We start from the raw sequence: 17,108 nt of genomic DNA, 5'->3' as shown, positions 1-17,108 counted from the left end.
AAAATAGTTTCGCAAGGTTTTTTTGTTTTTACTTTCACCCAGCTACTAGTAGTCCAATGACACAGATCTCTTTCTTCCCTCAGCTCAGAGGTTGTTGTATAAGGAGAGGGGGGAGGAGTAAATTACTCTTTCCAAAAACCTGAAGTGGGCATTTGCAAAGAGCTTTCTAAATTAGGCAGGGAACCAATAAAAGCTCGTTTGAAATGCTGGCTCCCTGGCTACTATTCTTCGACGACAGGAACATACACTCTCCCCCTTTTCCCCCGCCTTTGTTTAACTACGGTAAGCTGCAATTTTTAGTATATTTTCTGTGTTTACACACAGTAACCCTCTGTATAATTTACTGCACTTTTATGCCTGGATTTACTTAAGGCACGTAACCTAAACTAAGCGTACCGAATTTACCAACAAAGCCCTCAATTATCTAAACTATCTAAAAATGTTTCGTCAGCCAACCACGCTCCATCCCGACGTCCTTCTTCTCTATGTAAACCTCCCTGCGTTGGCTTGCTGCAATTGAACTTCTATTGTGTCCGCTAGGAGCTTGTCCTGCCAACGCTCCCGCCTCCAAAGCTTCGCTGGACGGTGCCTTGGCGAGCCAAGAAAAAGAAAAAGAGAGAGAAAATATGAGTGTGACTCGGTACGCGCATGCGCCCCGCAGGCCTTAGCCGCTCACGCCTCCTCCAAGAGGAGTCCCGCCCCTCAACCTCGTCCCACGCAGGGTCACGAGCGAGTGCTGAAAAGGCGCTTGAACAAGAGCTGTTGTGTTGGCTTCTTCGGAGCTTCGCATGGGGCGCGCGGAAGGATCGGCAGGGCGCGCGCCGAGCATCGCTTAAGCCTCGCGAGTCGCGGTCGCTCTCGTGATGAGACGCGGGGAGCGGAGGGGTCACGGAGGCGCCTCCGGCAAAGCGGCACTGGAGGAAGGGCAGCCGCCGCCGCCGCCCCCCAACGGCGCTTCTCTGCAGGTTGGAGAGGGGCCGCGCGGGGACTCGCCGTCAGTGTCAGCAGCTGCATCGGCAGCAGCGCCAGACGCCGCTGTCGTCACTCATGGCGACCGGCGCAGCACTGAGTCCGAGGTGTACGACGACGGGACCAACACCTTCTTCTGGTGAGAGGGGCGACCGCGCTGCCCGGGCTCCCCTTCTGCCTGCCTGCTGGGTCACTGCAGGCAGAACGAGCGCTTAGGTTTATCTGGACCCCATAAGGGCGGCTGAATCTGGAGGGGAAGGGTTGCTGGGCGCTGATGCTGAAGGTGACAGGAGCAGCAGAGGCGAGGGTTGGGTAGGGATTCAGAGCTAGCCCTCGCTTCTAATTAGATCTAGGCTGATCTTTGATAACCCTGTGTATGTGCGTTTCCTCTGAAAGAGATGGTACAGCACGTTCTTAGTTTCAGGACAGACCTTTCCAAATTGCTCCTCCCCTGCTCTTTGTGCTGACTTGGCTCCGTGGCTATTGCTGTTTCGGATGGGATTTTTCATCACTTGCTATCACAGATGTAAACAAGCTTACAGTTACTAACTAGGCAAGGGTCATCATCCTTTCGGAGATATTTCCTTACCAGATTCTCCAATGCCTTCTTGAATGGCAGAGCTTCTAATCTAAGGTATTGGAAAAGTTCTTAAACATTCAGGGAGCTATTCAGAGATGTATCTGCTTTGAAAATAGTCAAGCATCTGAAGTTGACCACGGGAAATATTTTATGACACTTGGTATTATGCCATAAAATGCTTTATGATAATTTTTATGTCATAAAATGTTTTATAAAGTTTGCCAAAGAGGAATCAAGGGTCCCAGATTTGGATACATTCTGGAAGTTAGCACATTTGAGGTACACTGGTTGAAAAACAAATGATGTACACGTTTACCCAGTTCAAGGTTATGGATCCAAAAGATATATAGTATGTATATCCTGTTATTGAACTTAACTCTACTGAAGACCAAGTCAATAGTTTAATCGGGAAACTGTTAAGATTGCTTTATAGACTATTTTCACAATTTCCCCTCCTCTCTTTATCTTGTGCCTTGCCCCTGAATCTGTTAAGAATATCATTAGAAATCAGTGGAGATAGTGGTCAACATCAGTAACTGAGTTTAAACATGCCGGAGATAAACACATGCCCATCATCTGACAAAAGTAGAAAATAAAATAATAAAATAAAACTTAATTAAAAAAATGAATAAAGAAAAAAGAAAACAAAAAACAAACTCAAAACACAGACTTGGTGGACTACTAGGTCTTTTTCTATGGTCATTTTTCTATGTTTTTGTCCAGTTAGAAATGGATATTGCAACATATAATAAAAGTTTGGGGAAATAAGCCAATTTAATCTGCACTTGGACAGCATTCCTTAACTATGCTTAAATTTCTTTTTTCAGAATACTGGTAGTCCTTGACTTACAAACAGTCACTTTATGTCTGTTCAAAATTATGATGGAAACCCCCTCTCCCATATGGTACTAGTTCTAAAGTTCTGATAGCTGCCCACCAGTCTGTAGTCATGTGGCTGCATTTCAGGCACTCGGTAACTGGCCCAAATTTATGGCTGTTTGCAGGATCCTGCAGTTATGTGACCAGTTTACAACATTTTTGCCAAAAACTGGCACTTATTTCTAGTTTTCGCCAAAAACACCCCGTAGTGAACAAATTGACTTGACTGTGGTGATTTGCTTACTGACCACCACAAAAAAAGTCATAAAATCAGATTGGTAATGTGGGTGACCCATTTTACGACTGTCACAACTTATGACCATAATGGGCAAGCTCCATTATGGTAATAAATTAAGGGCTACCTATATTTTCCTGAATTGTTAGAGAAAAGGAAATATCTGTTTATATTCTTTGTCCTTTTTTAATAGTTTCTGTTAGTTCTGCAATTTCTTTCATATTATTTTGGCACTTACCCAGTTTGTACAGATTTTCTACATTAATTGTCTATTTTTAGAAAGCAATGGGAGAAGATTGTAAAATCATTTTGTACTTTAGCAGCATTAGGAAGTGGAATGCTTATTGCTGATAGAGCATGCGAAGAAATGGAACTGTACCAAAAGAAAAGATTGACAAAGGAACTTTATTATTTTAAAATAATCCCTGAAGAAAGTGCATAAGAACACTACATGAGATAATAACAGCTGAGTGAGCCATAGTACATTTCTGCCATTTTTCTTTACAGCTTCTCCTCTAGCTGATGTTTTAAAATCATTGTTGCCCAAAAGAAAAATGACATTAGTGACATCTCCATTGGTTAAAAATTGTGTTTAAAACTGCACTTGTAGGTCCTTAAATAAAAAGCAAGCTTGAATTTTACAGTAAACAATAATTTATGTCAATCATAAATCTGGGCATTAGCTACAGACTGCATCCAGAATATTCTTCCTCTAATTAGAAGGGCAGAAACGTGTGGTTTGCGCTGTTGTGCTGTATTTCCCACCTGTCTTTACCTATCTGTGCGACAGAGAAGAAAATATAGTTGCAGACTAAAAAAAATGTTTGCTGTTGCAGGGGCACAGTTCTCTGGCTCTTGGGGGGGGGGGAAACCTTGGCAAAGAGAAAAAAAAATGTGAACTGGCTTTGTATGACTTGAACTTTGTGATCTTGGCAGCAAGAGGGATACATTGATACTCAGCAACAAATATGGAGCGCAGTTAGCAGCTTCCTAGAGGTTGTTGCATTCCAACATAGTACCTTAGAACTCACTGCCCCAGTATTCAATGCTCTGCAATTTAGGGAACACCATATTTCATCAAAGATCCAGGAAGCACTTTAGAGAGTACATTAGGGACAAACTGTGGTACAAAAATAATGATCTAGTAACTGGATCTTACTGACATTTTGGGTTATGCCATGTTTTACATGGAGTGTGGGTGAAATTGCCAGTTCTTCCAATAGTACTCCGTTTATAAACTTCTGCTAAGGTTGTTGGTTTTTTTTGTAACACTTCATAATATTGTAATTATTCATCTTGTGTTACATCTCTCCCCACCACCACCACCACCCCGGTAGGTTACGGTAAGTACTATTTCAAAGAAGTTTCCATTTGTGCCTCTCATTTTTGATGTTCCTGGTTATTCTTAGTTATTCTTATATTTGGCTAAACATTTAAAAATAAAAATGGATGTTAGTTAGAGTTATGGTCATTATGGAAAAAGCAAGTACAGTGGTAAAGATCTAATTTACTTCATGCTTTATTAGCTGGAGTACTTTAGTGGAATAATTTATTGATTGTAATTAAAATATCTTTAAGTGCTGCCATAAACTAGCAAAAACTTCCTTAGATTTTTTGTTAATTTTTATAGCTGATGCAATTAATTGTATTTACCATCAAATCACTACAGAAGCTTAGCAGTTTACAAAACAGAAGCAATCATTTCAGTTAAAGCATGTATGATAGATATAAATAAAACAACAATAATTAAGTCACGACAATACAATGGTGTGGTGGAATCTGGAGCTGAAATCCTCCCTAAACTTGTAGTGCTTATCTAGTAGTTCCTGTGGTAAGTATATTAGTCTGGTGGAGATTCCTGTCAATAGGCGAGTAGCAATAAACGTACCACTCTGAACAACTCCTTGCATAATTTCTAGTCCCTTGCACCTGACTAAGGGTAACAATAATAAAATAAAAAATAAAACAAATCATAGGAAAACCAAATTAAGTAATATTAAAAATTAAATTAATTTAATTAAATGTGATAACCAACTATTCAACCAAATGCTTTTAAGAAAAAACATCTCATTAGCTTCCAGAACCTTATAAGAGATGGAACAATCTTTAATTCTAAGGAAATTGTATCCCACAAGATCTGAGTAGCAACTGAGAAGCAATTTCTCCTGGCCTTCATTCCCCTTATAGCAGAGATCCCCAACTCCCAGGACATGGACTGGTACAAGTCTGTGGCCTGTTAGGGGCCAGGCCGCACAGCTGGAGGAGAGTGGCAGGCGAGTGAGCAAATTAAAACCTCCACCCACCCACCCCCCGGGTCCATGGAAAAATTGTCTCCCACGAAACCATTCCTTGGTACCAAAACAGTTGGGGGAGGTTGCCAGTACTTAACAAAAGTGATGTATGACCAAAAGCTTCTCCTTGGAAGAATGTAATAGATGGGCTTACTCAGATTGGAGAAATTAGTCCTGTAAGAAGATAGGCACCAACGTAATTTATAATACTGATTACCGGTATATAATTACAGATGTAAAGCATGACTTTCAGAAAATATGTACCATATTTTTTGCAGTATAAGACACACCCTTTTCCTCCCTAAAAAGGGGTACACCAAATGTAGCCCCGCCCACTACCAGCCTTTGGCCTTTTATCAGCTTGTCAGATTCTGAATACGTTTTGGTTCTGAAGGATTTTACTGTAGGTCCGTCCGTCGTCCCCCCCCCCCCGTTTTTATCTCAATGATCAGCTGCTGTTATATTGACTGCGTTTGAAGATTTCTTTAAACTTCAGCTTATATAAAATATACAACTCTAAATGCACATAAGTGAACAAGTGAAAATGTATTTTTGATGCAGTTGTTGGTATTTCTCTTGTGAGCCCAGTTTAAGGTGATGTTATTCTTTTCTTTGCTTGAGATTATCACCCCATACATTTTCCTGCTACAGCTGTTGTTCAGGCTTAATTAGTCTCATTAAGTGAGTTGACATAGCCAACAACTCTTATTATAACAACAACTTTTTCAGTACTTGCAAGCTCTGCACAGTTCTCCCCATGGAAACTAGCATTTTCTTCAGGATCTTTCAAAAAAGATGTAAATTTCTCTTTCTATAGACACCGATTCGTGACTCCTCTGGACTTGTATATATAACTAGTGAATTTGTATTACGTTGTTTTTTAAATGCTATATTAATACATTTTACATTACAGGTGTGTATGTACTTTGCCTTTTAAATGCTGTATATTTTATATTAGAGCTGTGTGCTTATATATATACAAACATATATACATATTTGCACACTTAAAGCTTTAATTTCTGCTGGTGAAAATAATAAGCCAACTATAAACAGTGTCAAAAAAAGATGATATTTATTTCTCTTGTCAACAGGCAAGCTCACACCTTAACAGTCTTGTTTATCCTTACTTGCACCCTGGGCTATGTGACCTTGCTTGAAGAAACGCCACAGGACACAACCTATAACACAAAGAGGTAAATAACTTTTACAGAATACTGCAGCAAATGAAATGTTGCTCACTTATTAACTTTTGTAGTTTGTTGGAATACCAATTTTTCAATTGCAGTTATTTTATACAAATAGTTTTTGACTTACAACCATTCATTTAACGACTATTTGAAGTTAACAATGGGACTAAAACAAGTGACTTATGTCAAGTCTTTCACTTACGACCATCATAGCATCTGCACAGTCATGTGATCAAACATTGGGCTCTTTATGATGCTTGCAGTGTCCCAGAGTCATCTGGTCACCATTTGCAACCTTCCCAGCCAGCTTCCAACAGGTAAAGAGAATGAGAGAAGCCAGATTCACTTAACAGCCTTGTGATTTACTTAACAAATGCAGTGATTCACTGACCAACCATGGTAAAATTAGGAGCAACTTGCTTCTCACTCCCTTGATTAGTGATGGAGATTCTGGTGCCAATTGTGGTCATAAATTGAGGACTACCTGTATTTGGGATTTGTTTTCTGCAACAATCTGTTGCACGTTTAGTAGTTATTTCCTAGTCTTATTTGAAAACTAATGTATATGATAAAAATATAATCTAAATGTAATTAATCCTGCTTTTTAAGAGGTTTCTGTTTATTAAATCACAAGGTAATTTGAATAACTCCATAAATCATTCCAAGTTGAAAATATTTTCTTAATATTTCTCTATCTGATGAAAGTTTCATTGAACTTACAAAAATTGGTATCTAAGTAACAGAGATGTATTCAGTTACCTCATGAATCAAATAGCATCTTTTAATACGTCCTAGAGCAAATGTTTTGTTAAATTAGATTTGAAAATTAATGTATTGATACAAAATCAGGATTCATTCTACATGTAGTCTTATGAGCAGTTATATAACAACTGTTCAAAGTTACAGCAAAATTGAAAAAAAATTGCTCTGCAGTCTTATGATCACATTTCAGATGATTAGCAGCTGCATACACATTTACTGGATTCGGACTTACAACCATGTAATTAGCTTAACTTCCACATGATTTGCTTAATGACTATGGTGATTTGCTTAATAGGTATTATAAAAATGGTTGTAAAATCAAGTCCGGTCATATGATGACTCAACTTATGATCACAATGACATACAACCAAAATTCCAGGCTCAATTGAGGCCATACGTTGACAACTACTGTATACTGCTTTCAGTGAAATAAAATATTGGACCGCAACTGATTTATTTCTGTAAACTCCAAACTACTGAATGCCAGAGTATAACATACTGGGATGACGACGACGACACACCCTGCTGCTTGTGAATCTGATGGTTGTGATAGTAGGGTATTGTAGAATTGAAATGGAATATAAACAAACAGAAAGATTAATTATTTCATCAGTTGAACACCTGTCTAGTATAGTCACTCCTCTGCTCTTTTCTCCCAGGGATATATCAGGGCCATAATTATTTGTGAAGGGTATTTTTTGAACTCCTTGTTGAGTACATATACATTAAGAAGGTGACAAATTAGTTATATAAAGCAGACATACACTTCGAGATTGAACTTTCATCTGCTAGTTTACGTGGTAATTCATTGGAATAGCCTGCAACTGAATTATTGCTAGATTTTTGACCAGTGTAATTCTGGAGGCAAAAATGTACTAAATATTTATAGCTATCTTACATATGTTTGACTCATTAGCACTTAGAACAATTAAAGTTCATAGCTTAGTTTGACCATATCTCAGTTTAATGTGCCTGAATATGACTTTTGCCCTATTGCTTCTCCTACTGTGACACGAACTATCTGTAAAACAGTCACTAGTTTTGCAATAATATTAAAGTCAGTGAGTGGTGTTGGATTAATCAGTTTCTTAGCCTTAATTTGTCTCATGGGTTGCTATTTAGGGAGGTTAAAGGATTATATAGAAATTAAAATTAAAGGATACAATGCCATATATGTAGCTTTAAGTTCCTTGAAAAAAGGCAGGATATGAATGTAGTAAATAATAATTTATCAAGTAATCATTTGACTACTGCTTTGTTTTGCTGAGGAATCATAGGGTGGGGAGTTTTATATACGTCTGAGAACTAACGTGATCTTTGAATGAAAATAATCCCTAATGCTAAACTGTGGGATGTAATTAATTATATCTACCTATTAATTACCTTAGGGAGATACAGTTATAATTTCTAGGTCTTTCAATTTGTTTGTTATTCTTTTTATTAAAAAATTAATATCCATAAAATCCCTGTTTATGGGAAAGAATAAATTAGAGAGCCAGTTTGCTCTAGTGATCAGGTTAGAAACCAGGAAGACTGTCAATTCTAATCCTGCTTTAGCATGAAAGCCATCTGGGTGACTTTGGGCCAGTCACTCTCTCAACCCAACTCACCTCATAGGATTATTGTTGTGGAGAAAATAGGAGAAGGAGGAGTATTAGGCATGTTCGCCATTCTGACTTATTTATAAAAATAATAATGGCGAAATATAAATAAGATCTGAATCAGGCAAGTGTTATTTATAAAAAAAAATTTATGGCTGCTGGATTTTTATCCTCATTATTGCAGTCAGCACAAACAATAAGCTGTTTTGTGTTTATGCTGCTTTCTAAATCATAAATTTGATTTTGATCAGTGTGCACAATAATTCAAATTCACAGATATTAATCAAAAGGCAAGCAAATTGCCCATTGGAAAGCTAAACATAGCGAGGATTTATGGCAAGTTACATGAGCTACAGATCATTTTCACATATTATATCCAACAGATATTAAACAGGGTGACTGCAAACATAGTAACTTTTTGCCTTCTGATTAATTAATTCTGCTATATATAAAATTGTTGAATGTTTCATTTCCAATAGGTGTGGGGGGGGGCTAAGATAATTTCTGTGTCTGTGTTGAGCTGTCCATGAGATTGGGAGTGAGAATCTGCCCTTTTCTCAGATAAGGAAAGGGAGAAAATGTTAAATATTAATTTTTGCTGACAGCATGTAACCTCAGTGAAATTCAGTAATCCACTATTAAAATATCAAGGGGCATCTTATATATGTCATGCTTAAATGTAGAGAATGTACATTTTTATTGATCCAATAAAACAAAAATTAAAATATGAGAATAGTAAAACTAGTAGTAAAATTTAAAACTATTTTACTGCTTTTTAGAAAGAGGAACCAGCTGTTTTGAATACTTCAAGAGTTATTACCTTAAAAGCAGTCTTTCTTACCTTAGAGATTATCAAGTTAGCATGCTGTTTGTAGGTCTTTATTTCAACTTTTCTTAAAGAGCTGAACTGAATTGTGACCTCTCATGAAACTGGGTTGGTTTTTTTTTTTTTTTTTTTTTTGGGAGAAGCTTCTCTTTTTTTCAGTGAACTTTTAAATAGCCATTAAACTTAAACAAATATAAGGAAAAATAGTATCATCTATTGCTTAGAAGAGATATTAGCTTGATCAACTTCAAACTGGCTTCAGAACACACCATGGGGTTGTGATGGCTTAGTTGTAAAATAATTTTTATTTGGAAATTGGCATAGGTAATGAGACTCTCTGGGTTTTTCTCAGTATCTCAGTGACCATAGATTACCTAAATGTTCTGGAAATAGGAGGCACATTTTTGCAGTTCTATGCCCTAGGTAATTTCAAATGGTGTCACTTGGATATAGTTGCTTCTTGAAATGAGAGTTGTTACTATATTGTCCCCCAGGACTCCATTGTGTCTCCAGTGCTTTTCAGTATCTGCATTATAGAAGAAAACATCAGGAAACTTAGAGCTGAGTTTTATCAGTCGTACTGAATCCACCTAATCTGTTTTTGGATGTGGGTCACATTTTCCTTGAATCAGCTGCATGATCTGGGGCCACATCTGAAGTGGAATCTCTGATATCCAATTTGAAATAGTAGCCAAGCCCACTCTTCCTCAAGTTTGCTTGTGTCAATTGCATCCTTTCCTAGAAGACAGTATTACACTCTTTAAATTATTGTGCATGTACCCATAAACTCCAGTCTCGAGTATTGTAACATGGTCTATGTAGGGTATCTACGTTTGCAGTATAGCATATTGTTACACCTGCACTAAGTCTTTTCTGACCTCCATGTTTTTAGATTAATACAAAATATTATCTTTAAACTCATCTCTTTTGACTACTTGAGAGAATGTCTTTTTCTATATGATCCCACCTGCTCATTGAGAAGTTTCACTATAGTTGCTCTGGTCTTATCTCATAATGAGTTAGAATTAGGCCTCTGTATAGCTGCTCCATTTCTTTGGAATGTAATCCCGGTTTAGTTAAGGGGTGTAAGTGCTTGTAAGGATACATTTTAAAGCAGAGTTTTAATTCTTGGATTTAGGTTTTTTTTAATGGTATTTGTTGTATCTCAGATTTTATTACAACCACCAAGCAATAACCAGTTGTACAATATTATACATGATGAACTTGTTAGTTAATGTTTGGACATGGAGATGCCAATTATGCTGTGAAAGTTTGTCTCCCTTTTCAGGTGAACATAGAATATTGATATGGAAAACTGAATACAGCTCTTCCAGGAAGTTGATATTCTTATGTCTAGACAAAAATAAACCTAAAAAAGTATTTGCCCTTAAAAGGGTCATAAAGGTCTTATAAGGCAATACCATTCTACAGTATGTACAACTGCTTAGTGTTACTATGGAACTGATAATAGCACAATGCAGCAGTTCAACTTGTGATGGCAATATTGATCTCTTCTATCGAAGACAGTGATGGCGAACCGTTTTGGCACCTATTGCCAAAAAGGTTGGGTGGAAACATCATGCATGCACATGCGCACTTGTCGGGGGCGCGCTCCGGAAAAGCTGAACTTCTGGGTTCTAGCACACACATGCACCCAACAATCAGCTGGCCGGCACACATGCACACACTGGTTTTTGATAGTGCCGCGTGGGAAAGGACAGCTGATCATTGCATGCGCACAAGAAACCCAGAAGACAAACAGGCAAGGTTGCATGTGCCAGGCGACATGGCTTCGCATGCCACTTTGGGCACACATGCCATAGGTTTGCTATCACGGATCTAGGAGATTAAGATGCTAATATTTCCCTGGGTTGAAATGAAAAAACAGCCACTTGCTTTCCAGTCTCTGGAAAAGGAGACATGGCTATTCTAGGAGCATAGGATTCTAGTTCTAGTTGGCAGTGTCTCAACACACAGAACTACTTTTTTCCATTCTAGCCTTGGCAGAGGAGAAGATGCATTAGGAAGCAGATCCTTTGCATCTCTTCCCAGCTGAACCTTGGATAAGGAAAACACATGTAGAGAAGCAGATTGCCTGGTCCCCAGGTTTCTATCCTTAGGCCTTGGCCTTCTCTCAGTTGTTAAATTGAAGTCATCCGGCTGGTAGCCTTTTAGTCAGAATGACTTTATTTACTTTTTTATTCCCTTAATCCCTGAGCCTAACGTGGGAGACTTCTGCTTCAAAGAGAAGAGTGGGCTAGTGCTCTTTGGCAGTATCTTATCACAAATCTTCCTGAATCTAGAAAGGGCAAAATTCCTTCTTCTAAGATAAAGGGCTGCTTTCCACTGCCATGATTTTTTGTTTGCTTGTTTGATTTGTTGAGGCTGCCCAACTGCAGAAAGAGGTTAGTATGTTCTCCTATCCTTAAAAAAAAACAGCATTGCCCCCAGCTTCCTAGATTGCTTAATCAAAGGTTTGGATAATGCTATGTTCTAACAAGTAGGCCTACATGTTTTTCCAGGAAACTGCAATTTTAGAACAGGAAAGGTGACTTACTTCCCTTCATGGTGATTTAATTCACCTAGATTGAAATTAGCTCATTTTCCTGCTCAGTAACTATAGTTGTATTTGGGAGTTTTGTCTGGTAGATTTAATTCAAAGGTTATCTCCTCCCCACCCAAACTTATTCTTATTTTGAGAACAAATCTGAGGGACATAAGTAAACTTCTTAAATAAATAAAATCCTAATAAACTTTCTGTGCTTTAGATCCCTGTTGCTGTATAGTATGGTAATCTGCACAAGAGTTAGTTCAAGTTAGCGGAATTTCTTTGCATATAGTATTAAAGTAATTTTTACATAGACTCACACTCATCATATATCTTACTGATATACACTGTTATAATGATGGATTCATATATCGTGCTAGGTCCATGATGCCGAACCTATGGCACGCATGCCACAGGTGGCACGCGTAGCCCTCTCTTTGGGCACGTGAGCCATTGCCCCAGCTCATCTCCACTGGGCATGTGTGCACACCTCCCACTGGCCGGCTGATTTTTGGGTCTCTGCATACATGGGGCACATGCAGGTGATTCATGCGCATGCATGGGGGGAGGGGGAGTGCGAGGGTGTCACACACACATGGCAGGGGGCAGGGGGCGCATGGGGTGTTGCGCATGCAGTGCATTATGGGTGTGGGCATGCACATGTGTGCTATTGTGTGCGCATTCTTTGGGCACGCAATGACAAAAAGGTTAGTCATCACTGTGCAAGGTTATTTCTTTATATGCTGTCTATTCCCCAAGGCTGAGACAGATGCAGGATTTAAGTTGGAGTAAGGGAAGGAAGTCATGGAGAATATTTTTGTGGTTGCTAAGAATTGAAAACAACTTGATGGCATATGACTAATCAATAAATCAATCAAGACAGACAGCATTGCCACTGTAAGTATTTAAGAAGTGAGTGCAGATTGTGCAGGCTAATGCCTTTTAAGAAAATGTGTTAGTTGGAAAAGATGTTATCAGAATTCTATTCTGAATTTCTGCAAATATCTCTAAGAAAATTTCCCTCTTGCTGATATGGTTAGCCTAGAAATAAAAGCCATCAGACTAATTACTTGAAGTATCCACTCTTAAGTTGAATGTATAATATTTGGCCCTCTCTCCCCTGTTTGAAAATATATGTCTGCTTTGTATAACAGAATTATTTTGAATTTAACAGAGTAAGAGTTATATTTTAATTTGGTTAAATTGAATTATTTATTGGTTATTTTCGGGCTTCAAGATTTCATTCTGAAAGATATTTTAAATTGGCAGTTTGTCAGATTATGGTGGCCAGAAGCTAGATAGAGCAGTGTCTATTGGTAGATTTCTTGGTCATCTGTAATAGTTTCTCAAAAATTTCCAAATTCTAATAGAACTAATGCAAAGACTTTTCTCCCTGCCTAAACTGGGTTGTGTATGAAAGAATGCTTATTTGGCCAAGTTTATATACTCATTTCTGAGACTGAAAAGAATTCCTGCATTTCCACCATTTAATATTTGGTTCCAGTTAGTCAGTTCCATAAAAATAGAATAGAATTGTAGAAGAATGTTTATGTAGCTATCAAATCGAGTGACTGCTAGATATAAAAACATTGCAAACTAAGGTTTGCAAGTGTCTTAACCAAACTTCATCAAGACTAGACTGCCTTAAAGGTGTCATTCATTCAGTAATAAACTTTATCATGGTTCAAAAATACCCACAATGTTAACTCTTAAGTCAAACAGAAAACAAAAATAATACTGACATATTGACTATATCAAGAATGCATGTAACCCAGGGGTGTCTAAACTTGGGAACTTTAAGACTTGTGGACTTCAACTCCCAGAATTCCCCAGCCAGCCATGCTAGCTGGGGAATTCTGGGAGTTGAAGTCCACAAGTCTTAAAGTTCCCAAGTTTGGACACCCCTGATGTAACCAAACTCACTAATTCTATAGAAATTAGAAAGACCCCACTGGTCTTCCTTCCTTCCTTCCTTCCTTCCTTCCTTTCATATCAGCCTTTATTATTTTTACAAATAACTGAAGGTGGTGAACTTATCCAACACTTTTCTTATTTTCCCCACAACAACGTGGGAGGTGGGTTGGGCTGAGAGAGAGTGACTGGCCCAAAATCACCCAGCTGGCTTTCATGTCAGGTTTTAAATGCTGCTGTACAGAATGTGTCCGTTATGTGTAACGTATAGTATCTATTTATAGTAAGATGATACTGAAATTGTTTGGACAACCTGAAATATTTTATTTTTAAAAATGGAACTAACTTACTCTGCGTGTTTTTGTAATATTCTTAATAAATAAGATGTAGCTGTTTTGTTTGCACCTGACTCATATGGTATGCTTCTTCCTCATAGGAAATCTTAATAAATTAGTCATCTACGAAGACAGATGGCAATGCCATATATTAAAAGGAAATCAAGAGAGTCCTCTGCAATATCTAAAGTAATTAGCAAATAGCAAGCTATTTGTTTATGAGATTTAATGTCACTGGACAAGAGGTTTAGATGGTTTTATAATCCAAGTCCATAACTCATGATTTACAAATCTCCGTAGATCATTTAAATTTCATTGACACCAGAAATACCTACATGATAGCAATTAGTCCAGTGTGGCTTTCTTCCAGTCCAACTGATCTTCATCAAGGTTCATTTAAGTAGCTAAGCCTGGTAGGCAAAACATTGATTTTAGTCTAATCACTAACCAAGATAAAATTAATAATCGTATCTCCCTAATTTTATATTACATGAACAGTCAACATGTTAAATTGACTGTAAGCAAGTTATTGTTACAATATACTGAGGACTGTTTTGTTCTTAATATTTTCCAGAGGTATTGTAGCCAGCATTTTAGTTTTTTTGTGTTTTGGAGTCACTCAAGCAAAAGATGGTCCATTTTCAAGACCCCATCCAGGTAATCCAAATAGCTCATAGCATTAAAATAGACTGATACACGTAAATTTTGAAAATAGTCATTTTTAATACTATCTATCAAAATTTCCTGGACAAAATCTGTCATACAATTTTGAAAGTCCTAATCTGATCACTGTCCATACTAACCATGTATTTATTTGTATAGATGCTGTGTGATTAACATGTTGCTGTGTATTTATGTAAATTTTCCAATTTCCTGCTTAGCTGTACAACATATTTAGAAGAATACATAAGTAACATTTAAGATAAAAATCATATTATCAAAAAATTTACAGCTGTATCTAATATTATATATTGTCCATATATTTCTGAAAGCTTCTCCTTACTATGCTTAATAAAAATAACAGAATAGATGATACATGAGGAAATGGTTATTGCAAATAAATGAGTGCTGGGCACTGTAGTAAATGTTGTAAAAGTGATCTGAGTTTGGTGAGTGTGTCATGAAACTGTTAATAGAAGATATACTGTATGTTTCATGAGTCGTTCACATGAACACTTATAAGGTACTTATGGGGATATGAAGTCTCTAGTTCACTGCTTGTCAACTTTCCCATGTTGAAGTGGTCTGTCCGGTTTTTGGACGAGTTTCCCCCCCCCCCCCACTACAGTACACGGATTGTTATTCTTGTCAGCGAAGGCTGTTTCAATAAGCATCTGTTCTGGTGAAACAATCAAAGCCATGTTCATTTTAAAAATACACATAGGCATTCTAATAGAAATGTTCATATTTCAAAAAACGATTTTACATATGTATTTCTTTAGCTAAAGAGCATTAACATCTTCATAATGGAAGGTATAAAATCAGAACAGTTTTAAAAATTCAACATGTCTAATTAGAATTAATTTTAATGAGAATAATGAAGTAGGTTTTTTTTATAATGCTTAGATGCGATGAAGTACATTTTCCCTTTACAATCGTCTGTGCCAGTAATCTATTCATGAAATAACAGATGTGGTAATTAAAATAATAAATACACCATTTGAACTATTGTTATTTTGAATGGAACTTCTGAAATTCACATTTGTAAACTGCTATTCCTTAAAGTACTGGCAAATTCTAATTTATCAATGTGAATAGTTTTGAGAAGGTATTCCAAGTAATACATTCCTTTAGCTTGGTTCAACCCTTTCTTTATTTTGATCAATATGACCAACAAATCAATCTTACCTGTCTAAATAAGATCTTGTATTTCCTTTATTTATTTATTTTATTTATTTTATTAAATTTGTTAGCCGCTCCCTCTCCACAAAGGGACTTGGGGCGGCGTACAATAAATAAAACACATATTATAAAGTCCTTGATAGTAAAATAGGATAAGTGTTTAGTTCAGCACAAGGTGCTGCTTGTTTAATTTCTGGTATTTTCAGAATGCCCTTTTATTAATTCTTGGAAATTTTATTTGCTGACACTACCCTCTTCTGTAATTTCTTTGACTTTAAACCTTTCATTTTGAAATGATGATGTGATATGAAACCGAATAAGTAAGATATGCCACATAGATGAGGTCAGATTTACTTTCACTACAATTCACAGCTGTTTTTATAAGATATAATTTGTAATATAAGAATGTAGTGTTCCGTGTATATTAGCCAAGTTGCAAGGGTGTTTTTCCCTACTTTGAACTTTGTTTCATTTTTATTAATAATTTTAAAAATATGTAATAAAACTACAGTTGGATATAGAACAAAAAGTTAAGGCAAGGAGCCCATTAAAATTTAATTCATAAGAATTGATCAAAGTATTCCACAGTATTTTGCTGCCCCAAATCTCTTTTAGGGAATGAGTGGATTGTAAATCTTCAAAATATGGATGAATTTTCTCGGTAATTGATTTCACTAATCTTTTCCAGTTAGTCATTTGGACCTTCTGCATTTTTATTTTTAACTTTGTAGACTTCCTTCAAAGCATATACAATTCCATACAAACAAAGCTTCTTATTATTCCTAAAGATTCTATATGTACTAGTTTAGCCTTATGTTCAATTGTAATATATCTACATTTGTTAATTTGTTCTCCTAGCTTACTGGAGATTTTGGCTATGCGTCAGTGTTGTCTATGAGCTTTTTCTCATCTTCATACTTTTTCAGGTAAGGAATTTAAAGTTTGTATGTTAAAAAAAACCTTAGAGATAAAAAGTAGAGAACATAATCATCAGCTTCACTTCTTACCATGAAAGCATATTGCATACAAATGCACAAGTGACATCATTTCAATAGTCCATCTCACTATTATTATTATAATAACGCTCGCCCTGTTAATATATTTTGGTTACCTCAAGGCAGTAAACATACCTACTACTCTTT

At 36.9% G+C, this 17,108-nt stretch overlaps 1 protein-coding gene across 1 annotated transcript in view; it reads left to right on the top strand.

Annotated features, from left to right (window-relative positions):
- The first annotated feature begins 683 nt into the window (after positions 1-683).
- PTDSS2 (phosphatidylserine synthase 2) overlaps positions 684-17,108 on the top strand; it is a 45,127-nt gene continuing 28,702 nt past the window's right edge. Inside the window, exons 1-4 of the mRNA XM_081944652.1 lie at positions 684-1,108; positions 6,046-6,147; positions 14,699-14,781; positions 16,825-16,892. Of these exons, the coding sequence (XP_081800778.1) occupies positions 864-1,108; positions 6,046-6,147; positions 14,699-14,781; positions 16,825-16,892 (498 nt within the window). The 5' untranslated portion in view covers positions 684-863. The remainder of the gene's footprint in view (positions 1,109-6,045; positions 6,148-14,698; positions 14,782-16,824; positions 16,893-17,108) is intronic.

The sequence above is a fragment of the Natrix helvetica genome, assembly GCF_964273705.1.
Source record: "Natrix helvetica genome assembly, chromosome: 1".
Lineage (NCBI taxonomy): Eukaryota > Metazoa > Chordata > Lepidosauria > Squamata > Natricidae > Natrix > Natrix helvetica.
The sequence above is the reverse complement of the archived record's forward strand: the minus strand, read 5'-3'. Positions and strand labels throughout refer to the sequence as shown.